Below are 20868 nucleotides of genomic sequence, written 5' to 3'. Positions count from 1 at the left end.
AGTCCAAGTAAAACAATTATCTGTAAAAGAACATTGTAATGTCCTAGAGTCATTTTTAACACCAAAAATAGCATATTTTTCTAATTTCATTAAATCCAATATTTGTAGATTTCAAATCAAATTTTCTGCCTTACATTCTGTCACACAACAATCACATTCAGTCTTATGTAGTATATACAGGATCTCATAGACAATCGAAGTTCAACATTCGTGACTCAAAGTCTTGACGTTTCAAACTTTCCTGATGGTTCAACAAATTTTGAAACATCAAATTTAAAGCTGGACTGTATTTGATGAGCACACCCATTGTTAACTTTCTAATGAACACATACATAGTTAACTATCTGATGAACACACACATGGTTAACTATCTGATGAACACACACATGGTTAACTCTTTAAACACACACATGGTTAACTATCTGATGAACACACACATGGTTAACTATCTGATGAACACACTCATTGTTAACTATCTGATGAACACACACAGTTAACTACCTGATGAACACACATATGGTTAACTACCTGATGAACACACACATGGTTAACTGCCTCATGAACACAGTTTTTGTCTAGCTATCTGATGAACACACACATGATTAACTACCTGATGAAAACACACATTGTTAACTGCCTCATGAACACAGTTTTTGTCTAGCTATCTGATGAACACACACATGGTTAACTATCTGATGAACACACGTTTCTCTAGCTATCTGATACACACGTTTCTCTAGCTATTTCGTAGACACACACTTGACTAACTAGGATATAAACACAAACGGCACCAAACACTTTGCTGTGTTTTACCATCTTTAGAATCTTTCTGTCGTTCTTCTTTATCTTTGTCTTCATTACGACTTTCTAATTCTCCATTGCGTATCCGGTTAGTGCGTAGTGAGGAGACACGCGTAAGCCCAGACCCAGCGTTCAGACTAGAAGTGGTGGAGGAACCGTCCGATGTGGACAGTGTATTCCTCTCACGTCGAGGTATATAGGCTGAAAACAAATTGCAATATTAGGGCGGCATGCAGGACATTATGCTGGAATATATTAGCTAGATAAAAACTGGCCTGTTTTCATTTATGAGGTTGAAAAATTCTACCGTAAATAAAGACATATATTTCTGACAAGGATCAACATGTCTGAACTCCTAAAAATCAAACTGGTCCTGATATTTCAACTTCATAAACAAGTCAGCCAGTTTTGCAGCAGGAAGACCGGTTTTCGTAACATCTTTTGTACATCAGAAGGGAGCAGTTGGAGGCATTGATGTTAAATCTTTTTTATCACTTTATTCCAAGCATGATTTAATATTGCTTATGTAAAGTTTATGTTATGTATTAATAATGTAAATTAAATATGAGTTATAATATAACATATCTGTTACATGTAATGTGTAATAATGTATATTTATTTTGTTTGAATAATAAAGTATATCCATTACTTTAATTGGTTTTCAAAAACCAAATACCGGTTTACTACTAGGTAGTGTTGTTACCTAATCTATATATTATGAGTTCAGCAAATTTTTCCAATCCTATTCTCATACGACCAGATATTTCACTTGTTCTGTATTATAAGTGTCTAAACAGTGAGTATTCCGCCCTTGTTTTGATTTAAGTATAGCCCATCAAATTGATTTCTAAGCTTTTCTGCACAGGTTGCATTTGATCCGTGACAAAATAAAAGAATGATCTTGAAGCATCATCAATATGATATTCTACAGAAAGTCTGTGTTTTACAATGTGTTATAAAAAAAAGTGAAGTGTATTGAATTGAAATATAAAGATGTAAAAATATCCGAACACTTGCTAACATATTGAAGCTGCATTGAAATTATATATAATACTCTATTTGTAACTAAATCTAATGTTAGCAGAAAATAGAAATATTTTCAAAACAAATTGCCCTTAACTCCTCTATGGCTATTATTCTGGAATAGGTCCATATCTGAGTTATATTATACAAGTTGTAAAGGGATTAATATTGATTTATTCAAATATTCTTTCCACCTATTTTATCCTTGAAATATGCAAGCAAATAAAGTAGTCAAGCATTCATATTAAATTTGCTACAATCTGTGACAACATTAGTCAACTCCATTCATTCTGTCTGACACGATGCTGAATATAGAATAATGAAACGTACATGATCTTTGCTCTTTGGTGATTATGGTTGAACCAATGCAAGAGTTATCATTGGGGTCAAGGACATGGCGATGCAGGTTCAATGGAATGTCAGTATTGTAGTTTGAAGGTTGCTTGCATCCCAGTTAAGGAGGCTATGGTTATGATAGAACATGAATAATTGACCATGCATGTTATATAACAAATTGTCAACATCTTATGAATTGTAACCCAAGATTCTTGACAGTTAAGTCACTGTGTTTTACTGTGGGTGTGGTTGAGTGTACACTGACAGTTAAATCACTGTGTTTTACTGTGGGTGTGGTTGAGTGTACCTTGACAGTTAAGTCACTGTGTTTTACTGTGGGTGCGGTTGAGTGTACATTGACAGTTAAGTCACTGTGTTTTACTGTGGGTGGGGTTGAGTGTACATTGACAGTTAAATCACTGTGTTTTGCTGTGGGTGTGGTTGAGTGTACATTGACAGTTAGTTCACTGTGTTTTACTGTGGGTGTGGTTAGTGTATACATACCAGAATCTGTGGAGTAATCCTTGACAGTTAAGTCGCTGTGTTTTACTGTGGGTGTGGTTGAGTGTACATTGACAGTCAAGTCACTGTGTTTTACTGTGGGTGTGGTTGAGTTTACATTGACAGTTAAATCCCTGTGTTTTACTGTGGGTGTGGTTGAGTGTACATTGACAGTCAAGTCACTGTGTTTTACTGTGGGTGTGGTTGAGTTTACATTGACAGTTAAATCCCTGTGTTTTACTGTGGGTGTGGTTGAGTGTACATTGACAGTTAGTTCACTGTGTTTTACTGTGGGTGTGGTTAGTGTATACATACCAGAATCTGTGGAGTAATCCTTGACAGAATCTCGTGACTTCTTGTAGCTACTTCTCAGGTCATCCTGGAACAAACACAATACCACCTTAACGATCAAACACAATACCACCTTAACGATCAATCACAATACCACCTTTACGAACAAACACAATACCACCTTAAGGAACAAACACAATACCAATGAATTGTAACCCAAGATTCTTGACAGTTAAGTCACTGTGTTTTACTGTGGGTGTGGTTGACTGTATACATACCAGAATCTGTGGAGTAATCCTTGACCGTTAGGTCACTGTGTTTTACTGTGGGTGTGGTTGAGTGTACCTTGACAGTTAAGTCACTGTGTTTTACTGTGGGTGTGGTTGACTGTATACATACCAGAATCTGTGGAGTAATCCTTGACAGTTAAGTCACTGTGTTTTACTGTGGGTGTTGTTGAGTGTACATTGACAGTTAAATCACTGTGTTTTACTGTGGGTGTGGTTGAGTGTATACATACCAGAATCTGTGGAGTAATCCTTGACAGAATCTCGTGACTTTCTGTAGCTACTTCTCAGGTCATCCTCGAACAAACACAATACCACCTTTACGATCAAACACAATACCACCTTTACGATCAAACACAATACCACCTTAACGATCAAACACAATACCACCTTAAGGAACAAACACAATACCACCTTTACGAACAAACACAATACCACCTTCAGGAACATACACAATACCACCTTAAGGAACAAACACAATACCACCTTAAGGAACAAACACAATACCACCTTAAGGAACAAACACAATACCACCTTTACCAACAAACACAATACCACCTTTACGATCAAACACAATACCACCTTTACAATCAAACACAATACCACCTTAACGATCAAACACAATACCACCTTAACGATCAATCACAATACCACCTTTACGAACAAACACAATACCACCTTTACGAACAAACACAATACCACCTTTACGATCAAACACAATACCACCTTAAGGAACAAACACAATACCACCTTTACCAACAAACACAATACCACCTTTACCAACAAACACAATACCACTTTAACGAACAAACACAATACCACCTTAAGGATCAAACACAATACCACCTTTACCAACAAACACAATACCACCTTAAGGAACAAACATAATACCACCTTAAGGAACAAACACAATACCACCTTTACCAACAAACACAATACCACCTTAAGGAACAAACATAATACCACCTTAAGGAACAAACACAATACCACCTTTACAAACAAACACAATACCACATTAAGGAACAAACACAATACCACCTTAAGGAACATACACAATACCACCTTAAGGAACATACACAATACCACCTTAAGGAACATACACAATACCACCTTAAGCATCAAACACAATACCCCCTTTATGAACAAACACAATACCACCTTTACGAACAAACCCAATACCACCTTAAGGAACAAACACAATACCACCTTTACAAACAAACACAATACCACATTAAGGAACAAACACAATACCACCTTAAGGAACAACCATAATACCACCTTAAGGAACAAACACAATACCACCTTAACGATCAAACACAATACCACCTTAACGATCAATCACAATACCACCTTTACAAACAAACACAATACCACCTTAACGATCAAACACAATACCACCTTAACGATCAATCACAATACCACCTTTACAAACAAACACAATACCACATTAAGGAACAAACACAATACCACCTTTACGAACAAACCCAATACCACCTTAAGGAACAAACACAATACCACCTTAACGATGAAACACAATACCACCTTAACAATCATACACAATACCACCTTTACGATCAAACACAATACCACCTTTACAATCAAACACAATACCACCTTAACGATCAAACACAATACCACCTTAACGATCAATCACAATACCACCTTTACGAACAAACACAATACCACCTTTACGAACAAACCCAATACCACCTTAAGGAACAAACACAATACCTCCTTAAGGAACAAACACAATACCACCTTTACAAACAAACACAATACCACATTAAGGAACAAACACAATACCACCTTAAGGAACATACACAATACCACCTTAAGGAACATACACAATACCACCTTAAGGAACATACACAATACCACCTTAAGGAACATACACAATACCACCTTAAGGATCAAACACAATACCACCTTTATGAACAAACACAATACCACCTTTACGAACAAACACAATACCACTTTAAGGAACAAACACAATACCACCTTTACCAACAAACACAATACCACCTTAAGGAACAAACACAATACCACTTTAAGGAACAAACACAATACCACCTTTACCAACAAACACAATACCACCTTTACCAACAAACACAATACCACTTTAAGGAACAAACTAATACCACCTTAAGGAACAAACACAATACCACCTTAACGATCAAACACAATACCACCTTAAGGAAATTTTCATCATAATCTCAAGGAAACCGTTACATCTATTCTGTAATCAACGCCAATATCAGAAGCTTACAATCACATCATATCTCTGTCTGTACTAACCTGTCGGCGTTCTTCCAGGGTGCGCCGACGAAGTACAGTGGTGTCCTCTGAGGCACTCACTTCCTTTTTGGTACTTTCTAGGCCAGGTACTCGCTCGCTGTCCTTCTGGGAGCCAGCTTCAGGTACCCGACTCTTGTCGTCAGCGCCGCTTGTACTGCTTGTTGTAGTTGTCGTTGTCCCAGTAGTTGTGGAAGTAACCTTTGATGGATCCTTCAACGCTTTCTCTGCTTGCTGTATATCTTCTAACGTGACACCCTAGAAATAAAGCAAAGAAATTTGCTACAAAATTTTCTTATTCTCAATTTCAATTGAACAACGTGAAAGCAAACTTGGCTACTCTTGATGACTAGCAAATATTGAAGATAGAAACAATCTTGTTACAGTTGATTGAAAAGAGAAATGTAGGGACTTGCAAGGTATGTGCAAATTAACTGTACCAAAACCTGAAGATATTCATCCTCGCTTTGCGTTGTCTCGTGAAATGTGATACCGACTTCTTTAAATTTTTAATATAATCTTACTAATACATTTTACTCTCGTCTTTAGCCAGTATATTTTAAATCTCTTCTACGTTATAACTCTGTCTTGCCTCAGAACAGTAGATTTACACCCGAGCTGACCTGAACCTTGTTCATTACCACTATTTGACCCCGATTACAGTCTGATGCCGGCTGTATTGGTTGGCATTGTGGTACGGTGACCATACCTGTGTAGACCGCCTCGTCTCCCGAGCACGCTTGGCCCGAGCCTTCCTTAGGGTCTCTGCCTCCTCATCACGCCTTGGTGGTTCATATGATCTGATTAACAGAAAACAAATCCTTCATAATGTAAAATTATGAAGATTTACTCTTAAGACGTACTACTGTAATTTTGTAATTGACCCTTTCACCCCTAGGTAGCTTTAGTAGACTCTACCATACATTCATCTGGATGAGTTCATTGTGGTCCACAGTGGTGAAAGGGTTAACCATATTTCTGAACTTTCTCTGATTTCTATGATCTTACATAACATCATTTGATTCCCCACAAGAATATTGTTCATTATGGCAGCAAATTTTGCTTTGCCTTCTTTCTCGAAGATTTAAAGCTGCAATACTGTATAAAAACGAAATCCATATGAAAAATTCTAAATTAATGAGTTGACCCCCAAAATAAAAATGTTTATCCCAACTTTTTTTCGTAACATCATAGACGTATCCTGATGATTTTAGTTTACCCAGTAACATTTTACATTTACCAAAACCAAGCAAGCAAACAATGCAAAAAAGCAAACTGAAATATGTCAACTTCTGTTAGTGCATTCCATCGAATCATTCTTGACACCCGTGTTAATTGTAGGGTATTATTTTTCATATAAGAAAACCTTCCTTTCAAAGGAAGTTAAGCAAGTTAAAATCTGTATGGAACAATTTCAATAGTTTTAATTTGCACCGAATATTTTTGGTATATTAAACTGAATTTTGGACCAAAATCATCCTTTGTTTTATCTCAAGTCAACATTTCAACATGCAACATTTTTCTTCATTTTAGAAAGATCTTACAATTTTCTGTTTTTGTTATTCCTAAAAATAAACAAAACTGAAGACAGTATGGTATAGCACATACCCCGAACACTTAATTAAATTGTAGATACTGATTCAATTAATGTAGATGTTAGTAAATAAGACGGACCATGATGAAATGAACAAACCTTTTACTAAATTGGTAATTAGAGTAGGGGGAGGTAATGATGTTAGATGATGACGATGATGACATTGACGATGACATGCTTGATCCGCTAGATGAGGTTGGAGTCGTCGAGCCGGTGAGCCGTGAGTTGGCTGCGGCTGCTGACTCCTTTTCTCGTTCGCGTCGCTCGTTGTTCTCCTGTTGGCGTGAGTAGTAGGGGATGTACGCTGGTAGGTAGGAGGACGAGGTGGAGGTGAAGGAGGTCGGCCGGCGGTAAGGTCCGGTGCTGCCATACTGTGAACCATATCTGTAACACAAGTATGCCACGATGGCAGTCACACTACAGCATGCCCAACATGCAACGTTATTGCAAATACAACCTGGTACTCATGCTAATTCATATGTATATCCCAAACTTGTACTTACTGACTAAATCCTCTTCTTAAGATAATAGCATGATAGTTGAAATTGAAGCAATTTGTTGCTCTTTTCCAGAAATTTTAGATTAAACAGTTTTTCTAAGAAAACCAAGCTTGAAAGTGAGAAATTTAAGGAGCAAATCCCGCATTTCAAAATATACCCAAAAATTTCAGAATTGTGAAGATAATGATAACTGTTCCAGATTAAGAGAAAATAACTTTGAAATTGATGACATTTCAGCAAAGATACACTTGTGGGTCCCTAACCACATCATTTATGATATTAGCATGAGCATCGGCCATAACATAAATATAACAAAAAATCTGACACAAAAGCTTGTGACAGTTAAAACAATAAATGAGTGATTTTACAACAAAATTGATTAACACAAATGAAAGGCAGCATAGAAATTCTTTTCAAATAAGAAACGCATCAATTTCAAATCAAAATAAGGTCAGCCATGCATGAACTGATGTGAACCAGGCATTTTTAATGAGAGCAGATGATAATTAATATTTTAATGATGAACATTCACTAGTATGATACAGAAACAAATGGCTGGTGAAATTGTCAACCATATTTAAATCAAACACCAATAAACATTGTGGACACAGAGAGAAAAATGCATCAAACCTAGCCTCAACATGTTTCACGATTCAAAATGATAAGCCTTTCTTTCCATTACAATTTCTCTCGCACTTTTAACATATTTGTCATTATGGCATAATATACGATAGATCACCCCAAATGGATTCCCTGTTATTTTGTAAAAGTGATCACTGTCTGAAGAACCAAACAGGGAAGGAACTCTTCATCTCTCTCGATACATGTATTCACATTTAAATACAGAAGTTCATTCTTTATTTGCATCTTGAACAATTTAAAACTTAGAAAAAGAAATAGACGCCACCAAAGAAATGTTTGATTATTATAAGATTTTACTAACAACCTTTTTCCTACAACCAGTAGCAAACCCATATCTTACAAAGGAACCATGAAACATGTAACAATAAGTTTTGCCACATTACAAAATATCAGATATCGCAAATACCCCTAGTTATATGAACTTAATATTTGCTTGAGATAGCCTTTAATGGTCAAACTTAGCTCGCTGTCTATATAAATATTATACACGTTGAGCCTCATTTCTTTAGCCACCACTAATCACGTTGTCTTACGACCACCAGTGTTTTAGGGGCCGGGACTGATAGTCATTTTACCAAACAATATCATCTTAATAATTTAGCTGTCTCACAATTCAGCCACTTTTGCTGATGACAGAAATGATCAGATTTGTAAGGCTCAACTATATAGGATGGTAAAAATATGGTATGTATTATATTTAGAGACAAAATATTTGTCTTTATATGATGAAAGATATAATAATTGATTTTCTAAGCAAAAAAATCACAAAATTTATCTGAATATATAGTGCTATTGTAAAATATATAATTAATATGAATTGCATTTTTATGCATAATTGGAATAAACAGAGAAAATATCTTTATATTTTGTTAAACAAATTGAAGACATTTTGTTATATACAAAAGGAAGTAGAAATTCAAACTATGGGAGAATGTATAATCTATAGCATATAAAGGAAATGCAGATATCTATCATAGAACAGCCACCAGTGACAGAACCAGAACAGAAACAGACAGAAGAGAAATATGACAGACAGAAATAGGACCGGCCTCCTGGAAACAGAACAAAATCACCATGTTTATACTAAACAAATTAAAGCAATGAACCCGAATTAAACTAAAGTTGACCAATGCCAAATCAAAAGTGTGAATTTAGAAAAATAAAACTTGCTATTTCAAATAAGTGTGCACTGAACACTCCAGGTAAAATCCGTAATTGTGACCGACATAACAAATAGATTAATGGCAGTTTTGTTTACGACATGATCAAAATTAAGATTTTTCATTAATTTCTTATAAGGAAATATAAACAACATGACTTTCTGCGTAGATGCATGTGTTTGAGCTAAGTTAAATTGAACCAACAGCTTTGAGCTGAATATTAACTTTGTACTGTGTACTCTTGACCCGAGTTGCACTTAACTGAATGACTTTAAGCCAAGGGACACTGACTGGAGTGATCTTTACCTGTGTAACCTTAGCTGAGCTTCAAGCTGAATGACCTTGAGCTGAGTTACACTGAGCTTTGAACAGAATGATCTTTACCTGGGCAGTTACAAGCTAAGCGTCTTTGAGCCGATTAAACTTGAGCTGTTGTTCACCATAAATTTATGGCTATATTGTATATCTCTGGTTTCCTTTATCAAATCTAGGCTCAATTATTCAGTTGTATATAAGTGTAATTTCTGTGGAAATGTATACATCATTCTTCCTGCAAATAAATTGAGCTAACATAAGCATATCACAAATCTGTCAATACCATACCTGTCAGTGGAGCGGGAGTCGGGGGTCTCTGATATAGACGAGGGAGGGAATGACACTTTGTTTCCGGTCTTATCCTGCAAAATCACATAAGAATGTTAAACAGTGTAAGAGGACAGAAGTAAGACATTATACTAAAATGATCAAAGTGTAGATGTTGAGAAACATCTAGATGCAAGTCCCCTACTTTCTGTTTGTAACATCCCCTAGGAAAGTCCGTGCACGACTGACCAATATGCATGTATTCATACAACTTCCATAATCTTGTGACTTTGAGCGCACTCATTTTATTTCAAAATACCAGGCAAATATGTAAAAATTTACATGTGTTGTGCCTACAATTCAAGCCTGATCAATATTTACTGATCTATTGCTAAGAAATCCTACACATACATGTCATCAGTTTATAAATGGTCAAAATTTGGTATTACAAATTAAAATGTGTCGAAAATTGCTTATCTCCATCTTAACAACTTCTGATAACCTGTTTATAATACCCTGTTACACCTGTTTGAAAACTTCTGACATGATTAAGTTTGACTATAACAAATTACTCTAGATCAGACCTATATATTAACACAAGGTACTATATATAATGTTAAATTTTAGCAGCCTGTTTCCCTATAAGTTACCCAGCTACCTTCAGCTGGAAATCTGAATCAGAACTTCAAGAGTATATTCACATTCATTACATTTATGCGTGACTATGTCAGACTTTACTAATGCTGATGCATCAACTTAGTAACAAATTATTCTCTGGTACGATATAAAATTGGCCTCAACTTCTAAATCATCATCTGACATTTTTGTACACATATTTCCGACAGAACTGACCACATGAAGGGATAGTAGCATGAATGAATGATTGAATGAGGGAGAGGTGGGCCAATCCAGATAACACAACAATACAACATGCTATAAAACAACATGGCAGTAACTAGGGTATCAACAGGACTTATCTTACTTGGTAACTTACTAGTCTGGCATTTACATAGGAGAAAGTAACATAAGATCAATTACTACTTTTTCATTAAACTTGTATATTTATTTATTTTTTATTATATTTTTTTGAAAATACATTAACTTAATCATTTAATACAAATATAAAACATATTAAAATTCATCACTTTTGATGGTCAAAATACCTTTATTGAAAAGGTTTGCTCTTAATTTTTATGTCTACTGAAACTGTAAATCAAATTTGAAGCATGCAGCCATGCACGTTGGAATAGGTGGACATTTTTTTGAATTAAACAAGATTTTTCTGGAAAGTAATAACGTAGACTTCCATAAACCATATTCATGATTGCGAAGCCTCCATTTGGGTACCTGGTTGTTGTCGAGTCGAGGACTGGATGCAGACCGAGCTAATGATTTGTCAGTGTCTTTCTCTTTTGACATAACTGAGCCCGTCACTTGACTTGTACTGCCGGTCTTCCTAAGCCCTGCACGCCAGGACGGCACCTCCTTGGGGTTGGTGGGTTTACTGATCTCGTTAGGAAGGGGCACCTGTAGTACAGCATGCATGGAGGTCAACACACCGGCCAGTCAATAATCAACACAAACAAATCAACATACTTCTGTCCTGCTTTCAGTTAAACATGCACACGCTTCAAATTTCATAACAATGTAGGCTGTGAAGAAACTTTAATAGTTATTTTTCTGAAAGGTTGAATTCATTTTTTTAGGAACCGATTTGGTCATTTTTTATTTTCTTTTTTTAACCCTTTCACCACTGTAGACCATACTGGACTCATCCAGATCAATGCATGGAAGATTCTGCTAAAGTTACATAGGGGTGAAAGGGTTTATGCCACTTTTTGAGTCATTTGTTATAATATCATAATTATAGCTCTTGATTATTTTCTGCCAAATTTTCCCTAGCAAATTATTCTCAATCATTACATAATATTTACATGACAATCGGATAAAGGAAGGAAAAACAGACTTTTCATCCCGGATAGTTAAATCTAATTTTGGTATGTTTCTCTTGAAAACAGGACAAAACTTTACTCCAGCTACAATCAAATTTACCACCAAAACACAAAGGGTATCACACATCAATAAAACGTAAAAGGAAAGAAAAAACAAAAAAGTATTCTAGGAATGTACAAAAGCTTTATGTTGAGGGCAACAGCAGCCTCTACGCCATCAATAGCAAAATAGCTGATGTCAACAGCACAACGCAAACTTTCATAATTCATGATTTCTGCATGTGTTTTTATTTTAAAGGTTCATTTCATTCTATTATGATAAAATCTTCAATTGAAAAAGTAAATGATAATTTCTAGAATACTTCTTTGTCAATGAACATAGGAAGTCAATGAATATAAAAACATTGGATAAAATAAGACAATTGTGATGAAAATGTTATGATAGAATCACAGGCTAAGTGTAAATGATGGTGAATCTGAGCAAATGAGCTCAATAAAAACCAAGTGCAGGAGAAGGGAGAACTGTATATGATAAGGTTCGTGAATAGACTTGTTTAGTATCAAAGACGTAATATGTTTGAGAAATATTAACTTTGTCAATGGACACCTTTGTAATATAAATATGGGCACATACTGTTTTCATACTCATTTGTTTTTTACTAGAATGACAGATTTAAAAACATTTTTATAAGTGCATATCAAAGCTTGATTTAACCGACATAATCTTGCATGTCCAAACATATTACGAATCACTAACATTTATAGTCAATAATATAATATTCAATTTATACAAAATTCTTGATGTTTTTTATTCCATGTTTAATTGCGTCACATTAAGGAAGCTTCGAAATGGATGTGGTCAGTATGTCTAGTGTACCAGTGCTGACAAAGCATTTAGTAGTGAACAGTGCTGATTGCTATGTAAAAGTCAAATGGTAGAAATGATGACATCTGACAATGAAAACAAACCAACAAAGCATGTGGTAAGAATATATAAAATCCTACACGTATATAAATAGATCTAGACATGGTACATGCTGTTAGTTGTAGCTCACTTTAGATTCTCCTAGTAACTAGCGACAGAAGCCCTCCAAATGTCAGAATCACAACAGTTATCTGCCCCTGAAACCCTACCTGTTCCTGAGCTGGCAGGGGAGGTTCAGGGGCACTTATGGACCTGGAGATTGGCTCTCGCCGCGGAGCCATGCCCTTATCTGGACCTTCGTCCTTGGGAGGAGGGGAAGGAGCTACCTCTTTCTCCTCAGATTCCTTCATTTCCTCATTCTTTTCATCACTTTCCTTTTCCACCTTGTCCTGTTCTTTCTCTTTGGCCTTGGGATAAGTTTGCAAGCAAAGCAAGTAAGAACCCTTATCTATATCAGGAGAGGGTGGTAAGACTCTTTCTATTTTCTCATATCCCTACAAGTTCTGTTGTTTTCAATGGTCATAGATATTGGGATAACACAGGTTTGGTTTCGATAGTATACTAATTATATAATCCATTCAGTAAATAACACCATTACAATACTTCAGATTTGTTTCGTATTGTTTTAGGATCCATCACAACAGGGTACCCCTACTCCCATCTATATAATTAACCTTATCCCTGCCTCAACTACTACTGACCTATACGCGGCATAAACTATTCCTGTTTTAAAATATGCCCTACCCTTTCTTCAACACAGTATAAAATATTCCCGTTTTGTACACAATAAACTTTACACCTGTCTGATACCAACTTCGGTAACTACTACTTGTAATCTTTGTATCAAGTTTCAATGTTATATTATAATACTTGCATGCAATAGAAACTCCAGTAGTTATCTCCCCTACTCCATCTTCATTCAAATCAAATTGTAGATTATTCTGATGATCTTCACTCGACTAGATCTCCCACTATTTTCCCATAAGAAGTATTTGTGAGTAAACCTGCTCGACACCCATGCAGCCCTCATCATGAACAGCATCACTACCCTCATGGGTCTGTTATGAGCAGGAGGAAAGCATGCCAATGATAGCAGGAATCGGAAAGCAGGCAATGAAGCCAGCAACAGTAAGATAGGGGAGGCTACTCTAGTCAGGTAGTCTAACTCAACTCACTCACCCCTGAAACTTTATAATGAACTACCTTTGAATTGGAAGAGTTCAAATGTGTCTTCAGGGGTGAATGAGTTAATCATCATTTATTTTGTTTTCAACTAAAACTATATAAATATGTCACCAATATATAAACATGAATCATTCTAGCATATGAGTATATCACTAATAAATTGAAACAGCTATCTAATATATTGACTGGTGTTATATAGGTACAATATTGTAAAGAAAACAAATAGTTAGGTAATACACAAGAGACAAAAACATGGAGACAAAAGTTTTTGAAATAAAATTTTGCAAGAATGAAATGAAATGAACTATCATGAATGAGCAGATTTTTGAGATTTTGTGAAGTGATCAATACTCCTATAGACTTTTCCGTCTTTGCGTATTGCAGAGTTATCTCCTCTTGTGAGCAGGTTTTGATTGTTACGTCATTGGTTTGCGTGAGAAAATTACGTCGTTTTCTCAAAAATTGCAACGTTACTCTCACAAACAAATGATGTAACAATCAATACATGCTCACATGGGCAGACAAGTCTGCAATACGAAAAGATAACACAATGCTGTCTCTGCCCTGGTATCAAACAGAAACACTTGTTTTATTTACTGTACTTCCGAACTTTGTCAAATAATATAATCTTCACAATCAGATACCTCTAAAACCCATATTCTATTAAAACAAGAGCTACTGTAAGAATACTTCATTGTGATGATAACTTTTCATCTATAAAATGCCTCTTTATTCCACTTTCTTAAGACTCCCCATCCCATTAGTGATGTTGCCCTCTTCCCCATTAGGAAAATACCCGAAATGTTGACTTCCTCCCTATTTGGAAAATACCTGAAATGTTTCCCTCCTCTCCATTCAGAAAAATGCATGAAAAAAATTGCACTCCCAACCCTTTGGGAAAATGGCTTCTTTAGTGTTCTTTTTAAAAAAGAGAATCCACCAAAAATAATTGTCCACAAATATCTCAAAGTCTGCTGTACATGATATGTTGTTACAGTAAACAGAAACAAAACATACACATATTACAATATAGCACACATGAATGATTTCCCCCCAATTCATATCAGGAACTCTAATCCGAAGTAGATGGTCAACCTACTGCAAATAGACGAACAGTGAGAACTAATACTGGGGCAACCTGATTGGTTACTTACAGTCAGCTGATTATCACCATCTCCTATTCGCTCAATTCGGGGCACCTGGTCCTTGATACTTATTTCCACCTTATCAGCCTCATTTTGAGTATCAAGGTCATTTGAAATTTGTCCCAATTCGCCTTTTTCATCGATTTTAGGCATTTCAGGTTTCTGGATTTCAACAGTAGTAGTGCTAGGTATATCGTGGACCTTTCGTGTCAAGCAATGGAAAGAAAGCAAAGCCACAATCAACACAAAACACAAGTGCTATATTCACATCGTTACAATGTCTATGAAGGGGGTGAGAGAAGGACCAAACTTATTAACCATGGGTTATCCCTCAGATATCTGTGCACTGAATTGTGCAAAATAAATAAATAAAAAGATACACAAAACCCAGTGCTGACATTTGGTGCTAAAAATACATAAATACAGATGAATAATTTTTGCGCAAAAAAAAAAATCAACACATATCAACTTTATTGTGTATGATTTAAATATGTGACACATTTAACAAAGGGAAGATGACAAAAGGTTCTGACAGGGAAAAACAATCAGTTTAAATTGGATCTTATGCTAAGCAACATGAAGTAAACTTTTCTCAAACACTGGTGATCTTGCTACTCATGATAGGACATCAAGTTCAGTTGGCCTAGTTTGCTATTCCTGACAGAACATCAAGCTCAGTTGACCTAGTTGTCTATTCCAGATAGAATATCAAGTTCAGTTGACCTAGTTTGCTATTCCTGTTCAGTTGACCTAGTTTGCTATTCCAGATCGAACATGAAGTTCAGTTGACTTAGTTTGCTATTCCTAATAGAACATCAAGTTAGCTGACCTAGTTTGCTAGTGCTAATAGAACATCAAGTTAGCTGATCTAGTTTGCTAGTGCTAATAGAACATCAAGTTAGCTGACCTAGTTTGCTATTCCCGACAGAACATCAAGCTCAGTTGACCTAGTATGATATTCCTGTTCAGTTGACCTAGTTTGCTATTCCAAATAGAACATCAAGTTAGCTGACCTAGTTTGCTATTCCTAGTAAACATCAAGTTAGCTGACCTTGTTTGCTATTCCAGACAGAATATCAAGCTCAGTTGACCTTGTTTGCTTGATCACTAGCATATTAAGATTGATTAGTTGATTTCTGGTCACAAGAACATGACCTTTCATCATTATACCTAGATCAGCTCTCAAAAAAGTTTGCCAAATTTAGTACTACCAAAAGATCTAGTTTGAAGACAGGTAATTACAGGATATACATTTACAACAGCAAAACATGTATTGTTTAGCAGGGAAATGTAGATATATGTTTCTACATATCAAACTAGGGAAAGTTCAAGCTTTGCTAAATAACTAAATTTGTTTATAATGTTCAAACTTTCTAGTGTTTTAGGGGAACTTACCAGTGCAACATTTAACATGTTATGACAAAGACCTTTTAAAGCTAGTGCAAGCATTTTCTAATCTGTGTTTCAACCATTGTGACAAAGTAAGCATCCTATACATTTTTGCATTAACCATGTACATTCTTTAGAGCAGCACTTTAAGTTTTGCATCAAAGAAATTTGCTTCAATTTTGATCATATCTTTTTTTGTGTGTATTATATATTGTTTCTACGCAAGAAATTTAAAAAAAAGGTGTCTTTTAGACATTAAACATCTTAAAACCAAAAGAGCTGCTCCAACAAATATATTTGATTGACACAGATTTAAGAAAATATGAAAAATGCTAAAGTTGTCATGTGAGATGAGTTTTGTGATCTGATTGGTCAGCATGTTGCTGTACCAGACCAGGTCACCTGGATAACTCACCTGTTTGACACCTGAGGTTTGGTTGTTGATTGCATTTTGTTTTTCTGAAGAAAATAAATTAAAAACATATAAAATATATTTGACACTTTGCAATATTTGTAGTTTTCATCAATTCTGCAAATCTAACTGATGCTAAGAAATGTTTGAGAAACCATCGGCATAAGTGGTTCTTTTATTGATGAATTGGCTCATTCGACAAAATAAAGTGTGAATGCCTCTGTATCAGAAAATATAGAGGCTGACCGGTACAAGATTTTGAAGTACCTCTTAAACAGGTCACCTAATGAATGCATTCCAAAAGACAATACAAGATGATATATAGACCGTGTACCACAATGTGGCAAATATTACAATGCTCTGCAACTGGCCGAGAGGTTCTAATTTATTCATGAAGTTACCCAAGCTTCAGTCAGAAACTAATGATTTGATTGGTAAATGTGAGGCTAGCCCCGACATGAATGTAAACAGGGCTACCTCAGATCCTTATGTGAGGGTATGACACAGATTTGACTATTCAGCTTTGAAATATTCCTGTATATTTACATCAAACATAGATTTATTACTCAAAACTACCCAGTGATATGTGTCTGATCCTGTTTTGTTGCTCTGTTAGTAGAATCTATATTGATGGTTGTGTATTGCACATCTTACCAATATTTTACTTTAAGTAACATGATTACCTGTGATCATTTTTCACTTTTATTTCTAATATTTTCTTAAGAGCATCCTACTTGATCTTGTATTATTTTTTTACTCATGCCAAAACCAAATCACTTTTTTCTCCCCTGTTATTTTTTATTATTACCTGTAGTGTTTTTACCTGTCTCAGATTCTGACGACTCTTCACCCTCGCCCTCTGAACTAGAGCCGGTCTTGCCTGTGGGGTCCTTTTCGACCACACTTTCGGGTGTTGTCTGGTGGATGAGGTTGGGGTCTCCTCTTTCTTTGGTCTTCAACGTCACGCTCTGTTTCTGGTCCCCACTCATGCGTGTCACAGAACTCCTGTGGATGGTAGCAAGAGCAAAATTAAACACAGTCCAATTTTTCACCCAAGCGACTTAAGAATTTGTTCTTTGTACCAGTACTAAGGTTGCAGCCACCTTCTATTCATTGACATAAGTTTCACTTACTCAAATAAATTATGTAATTTGTTTGGATCATAATAAAAACTTCATCTACGTTCTAGGACAGTAATTCATTTCAATGTTACAATTAATAAACATTAATAAAAACAATATTTCACTTGTCCAAAAAAAAAAATGTTTTTCACTTAAAGATATGTGTTAAAATTGAAAATATCAACAACAAAAAATGTGTATGCCGTTAAGATATATTCTAAATATAATGAGAAATAGAAGTACAGGACAATAGCTCAAGAAATGAAAATTCAAGAAATGAAAATTCTACCGCAAAAAATATCAGGCAATGCTTGATCCTATACTACTCAGAGCCCTGATCTACCATGACCCTCCCTACACAATTTATTATGCTATGCATCTTATAAAATATGTTCAGCAGGAAAAGCTTACAAAAAACTTCCTCATCAATCTTTAGTTTTTTTATCAATGCATTTATCAACTTATCCAAGCATTCATCTGACAAGTGTATAATGCTTTCCTTTTAATGCTTTCCTAATAATGCTTTCCTTGTCTCTGATTTCATGTTCAATGAAATAAAATTTCCATAGCAGTTTAACATGAACATGTCCCTAATAAGCAATCCATTTTAACAATCACAACCTTTCTAAATACTGTCTATTTAACAATCACAACCTTTCTAAATATCGTCTCTGTCTTTTAAATACCGTCTATTTAACANGTCTCTGTCTTTTAAATACCGTCTATTTTACAATCACAACCTTTCTAAATACCGTCTCTGTCTTTTAAATACTGTCTATTTAACAATCACAACCTCTCTAAATACTGTCTATTTAACAATCACAACCTTTCTAAATACTGTCTATTTAACAATCACAACCTTTCTGAATACTGTCTATTTAACAATCACAACCTTTCTAAATACCATCTGTCTTTTAAATACTGTCTATTTAACAATCACAACCTTTCTAAATACCATCTGTCTTTTAAATATCGTTTATTTAACAATCACAACCTTTCTACATACCGTCTATTTAACAATAACAATCTTTCTAAATACCATCTGTCTTTTAAATATCGTCTATTTAACAATCACAACCTCTCTAAATATCGTCTATTTAACAATCACAACCTTTCTAAATACCGGCTTTTTAACAATCACAACCTTTCTAAATAATGTCTCTGTCTTTTAAATACCGTCTATTTGTGAGTGTAAATTAATGGAGCAATTATGTACCAGTATGTTTCAGTTATATTTGTTTTGCATAGTTTTACACTCAAATATAGGCTGCTTCCCCTATCAATAAAAGGTGCTTTATTTTCCAAAAGGAAGAAAAACAAGATGCATCTTCCCAGTTTTAATAAAAATGATACTGTATTTTCCCCAATTCAAGAAGGAACAGGCTGTTGCAATTTCTAGGTAAAAAATACACTGCTACAAGACATATCTGTCCTACACCAGGAATAACTACAGAACACTATCATGGTACAGGGTTTGGGATGACAGTGGATGTCTCCATCTACTACAGTATTTTACCGCCAATAAGCCGCTCCGAAGAAATTTCAAGTATACAAGGCTTAATTCACACAAAACCATTGTCTTAATCATACAAAAACAACACAACAACTTATTTGTATGCAGGTTGCAAGCATTATGAGCAAGAGACATGTTTTTATGGATAAAAGTCTTCCAAAAACGATGTATTTGATTCAGCTGGAAGCCATGCTCTTTGTTGACACTGTATTGGTTGATACAAATTTCAGAATGGCAATATGAACGAACTGACCTTGACAGAGAGATTTGATAAGAAAAAAATTATCAATTTAAAAACGATTATACCTTTCTGTTACAACTCATAAATGTATTTTAAAATGTATTCATAATTTGCTACTTCAGTACAGACTATAGATATAATGGATTTTGTACAAGTAACATGTTTCGTTTTACATTGAAATCTGCAAAATACACAACCGGTTAAAAAACGAAAGCAACATGTTCTTTCAGCAACAGAACGATGTTTTGTTTTAAGTTTAACCATATAGATATCTGATATTTTGTTATGTTAACATCATATTCCATAATCATGTGTTATAATATTCATCTTTAATTCACTCATGAATACGCAATTCTTTTAAAAAAAACCAAAAAAACCCACAGAATCACAGTATTCAGTAAAGAGTACATGTCACTACATGCTATTTACTATTGTGCCTAATTCAGAAACAAAGTTATTTGTAGTATTTTAACTTGTGTTTATGTTGTTTTAAACCCATTTAGCTAATTTGCTTATGTCAGAGACAAAAATTGACATACCTTCTTTTTTGAGATGGAGGCAAAATTAGGGAGGGGGCTTAATTGCAGGCACCCACCCTGTTCCCAGGACATTTACCAAAGTGGGGAGGGGGCTCATTTACAAGAGGGGGCTTATTTACAAAGGGGGCTTATTGGTGGTAAAATACAGTAGTATCCCAGTTCTCTATCCTTCAGGAGTCCTCCCATAAAACAAAACTGACAGGTTTATTGCCAATGATCCAAAGACTTTCCCCGGTACAAGACCGCCAGATATATTCTGATTAATTACAATCATTCAATTTTTCTTCTTTCACTTCAGGTTTTCAGTTGATCTGAACTGCTAATATTCAAATATGCAAATAGACCCTACACAACAAAACGGTGCTCAGTTGTAAAAGCGATTTAAATCAGTTTAATTATCATTCAAATTGAACTATTTGTACTTAACTATTTTTTGT

The 20868-nt window shown here is 35.2% G+C and overlaps 1 protein-coding gene across 18 annotated transcripts in view; it reads right to left on the bottom strand.

The window, feature by feature from the left end:
- The window catches only part of LOC110459072 (protein phosphatase 1 regulatory subunit 12C-like), a 103886-nt gene that overhangs the window by 38692 nt on the left and 44326 nt on the right, over nucleotides 1-20868 (bottom strand). For 5 of the 18 annotated variants that reach the window (XM_021511128.1, XM_021511125.1, XM_021511129.1 and 2 more), the window contains 11 exons: nucleotides 17826-18022; nucleotides 17021-17064; nucleotides 15226-15417; nucleotides 13096-13293; nucleotides 11357-11536; nucleotides 10031-10104; nucleotides 7225-7509; nucleotides 6241-6331; nucleotides 5535-5789; nucleotides 3473-3536; nucleotides 814-1002 (listed from right to left, as the gene is read on the bottom strand). In XM_021511128.1, coding sequence (XP_021366803.1) covers nucleotides 814-1002; nucleotides 3473-3536; nucleotides 5535-5789; nucleotides 6241-6331; nucleotides 7225-7509; nucleotides 10031-10104; nucleotides 11357-11536; nucleotides 13096-13293; nucleotides 15226-15417; nucleotides 17021-17064; nucleotides 17826-18022 — 1769 coding nt within the window. The remainder of the gene's footprint in view (nucleotides 1-813; nucleotides 1003-3472; nucleotides 3537-5534; nucleotides 5790-6240; nucleotides 6332-7224; nucleotides 7510-10030; nucleotides 10105-11356; nucleotides 11537-13095; nucleotides 13294-15225; nucleotides 15418-17020; nucleotides 17065-17825; nucleotides 18023-20868) is intronic. The other 13 variants (XM_021511127.1, XM_021511133.1, XM_021511135.1 and 10 more) reach the window with 13 other exon arrangements.

Source organism: Mizuhopecten yessoensis, unplaced genomic scaffold (assembly GCF_002113885.1).
Source record: "Mizuhopecten yessoensis strain PY_sf001 unplaced genomic scaffold, ASM211388v2 scaffold9963, whole genome shotgun sequence".
Taxonomy (NCBI): domain Eukaryota; kingdom Metazoa; phylum Mollusca; class Bivalvia; order Pectinida; family Pectinidae; genus Mizuhopecten; species Mizuhopecten yessoensis.
This window is presented reverse-complemented; position numbering and strand designations above follow the sequence as displayed.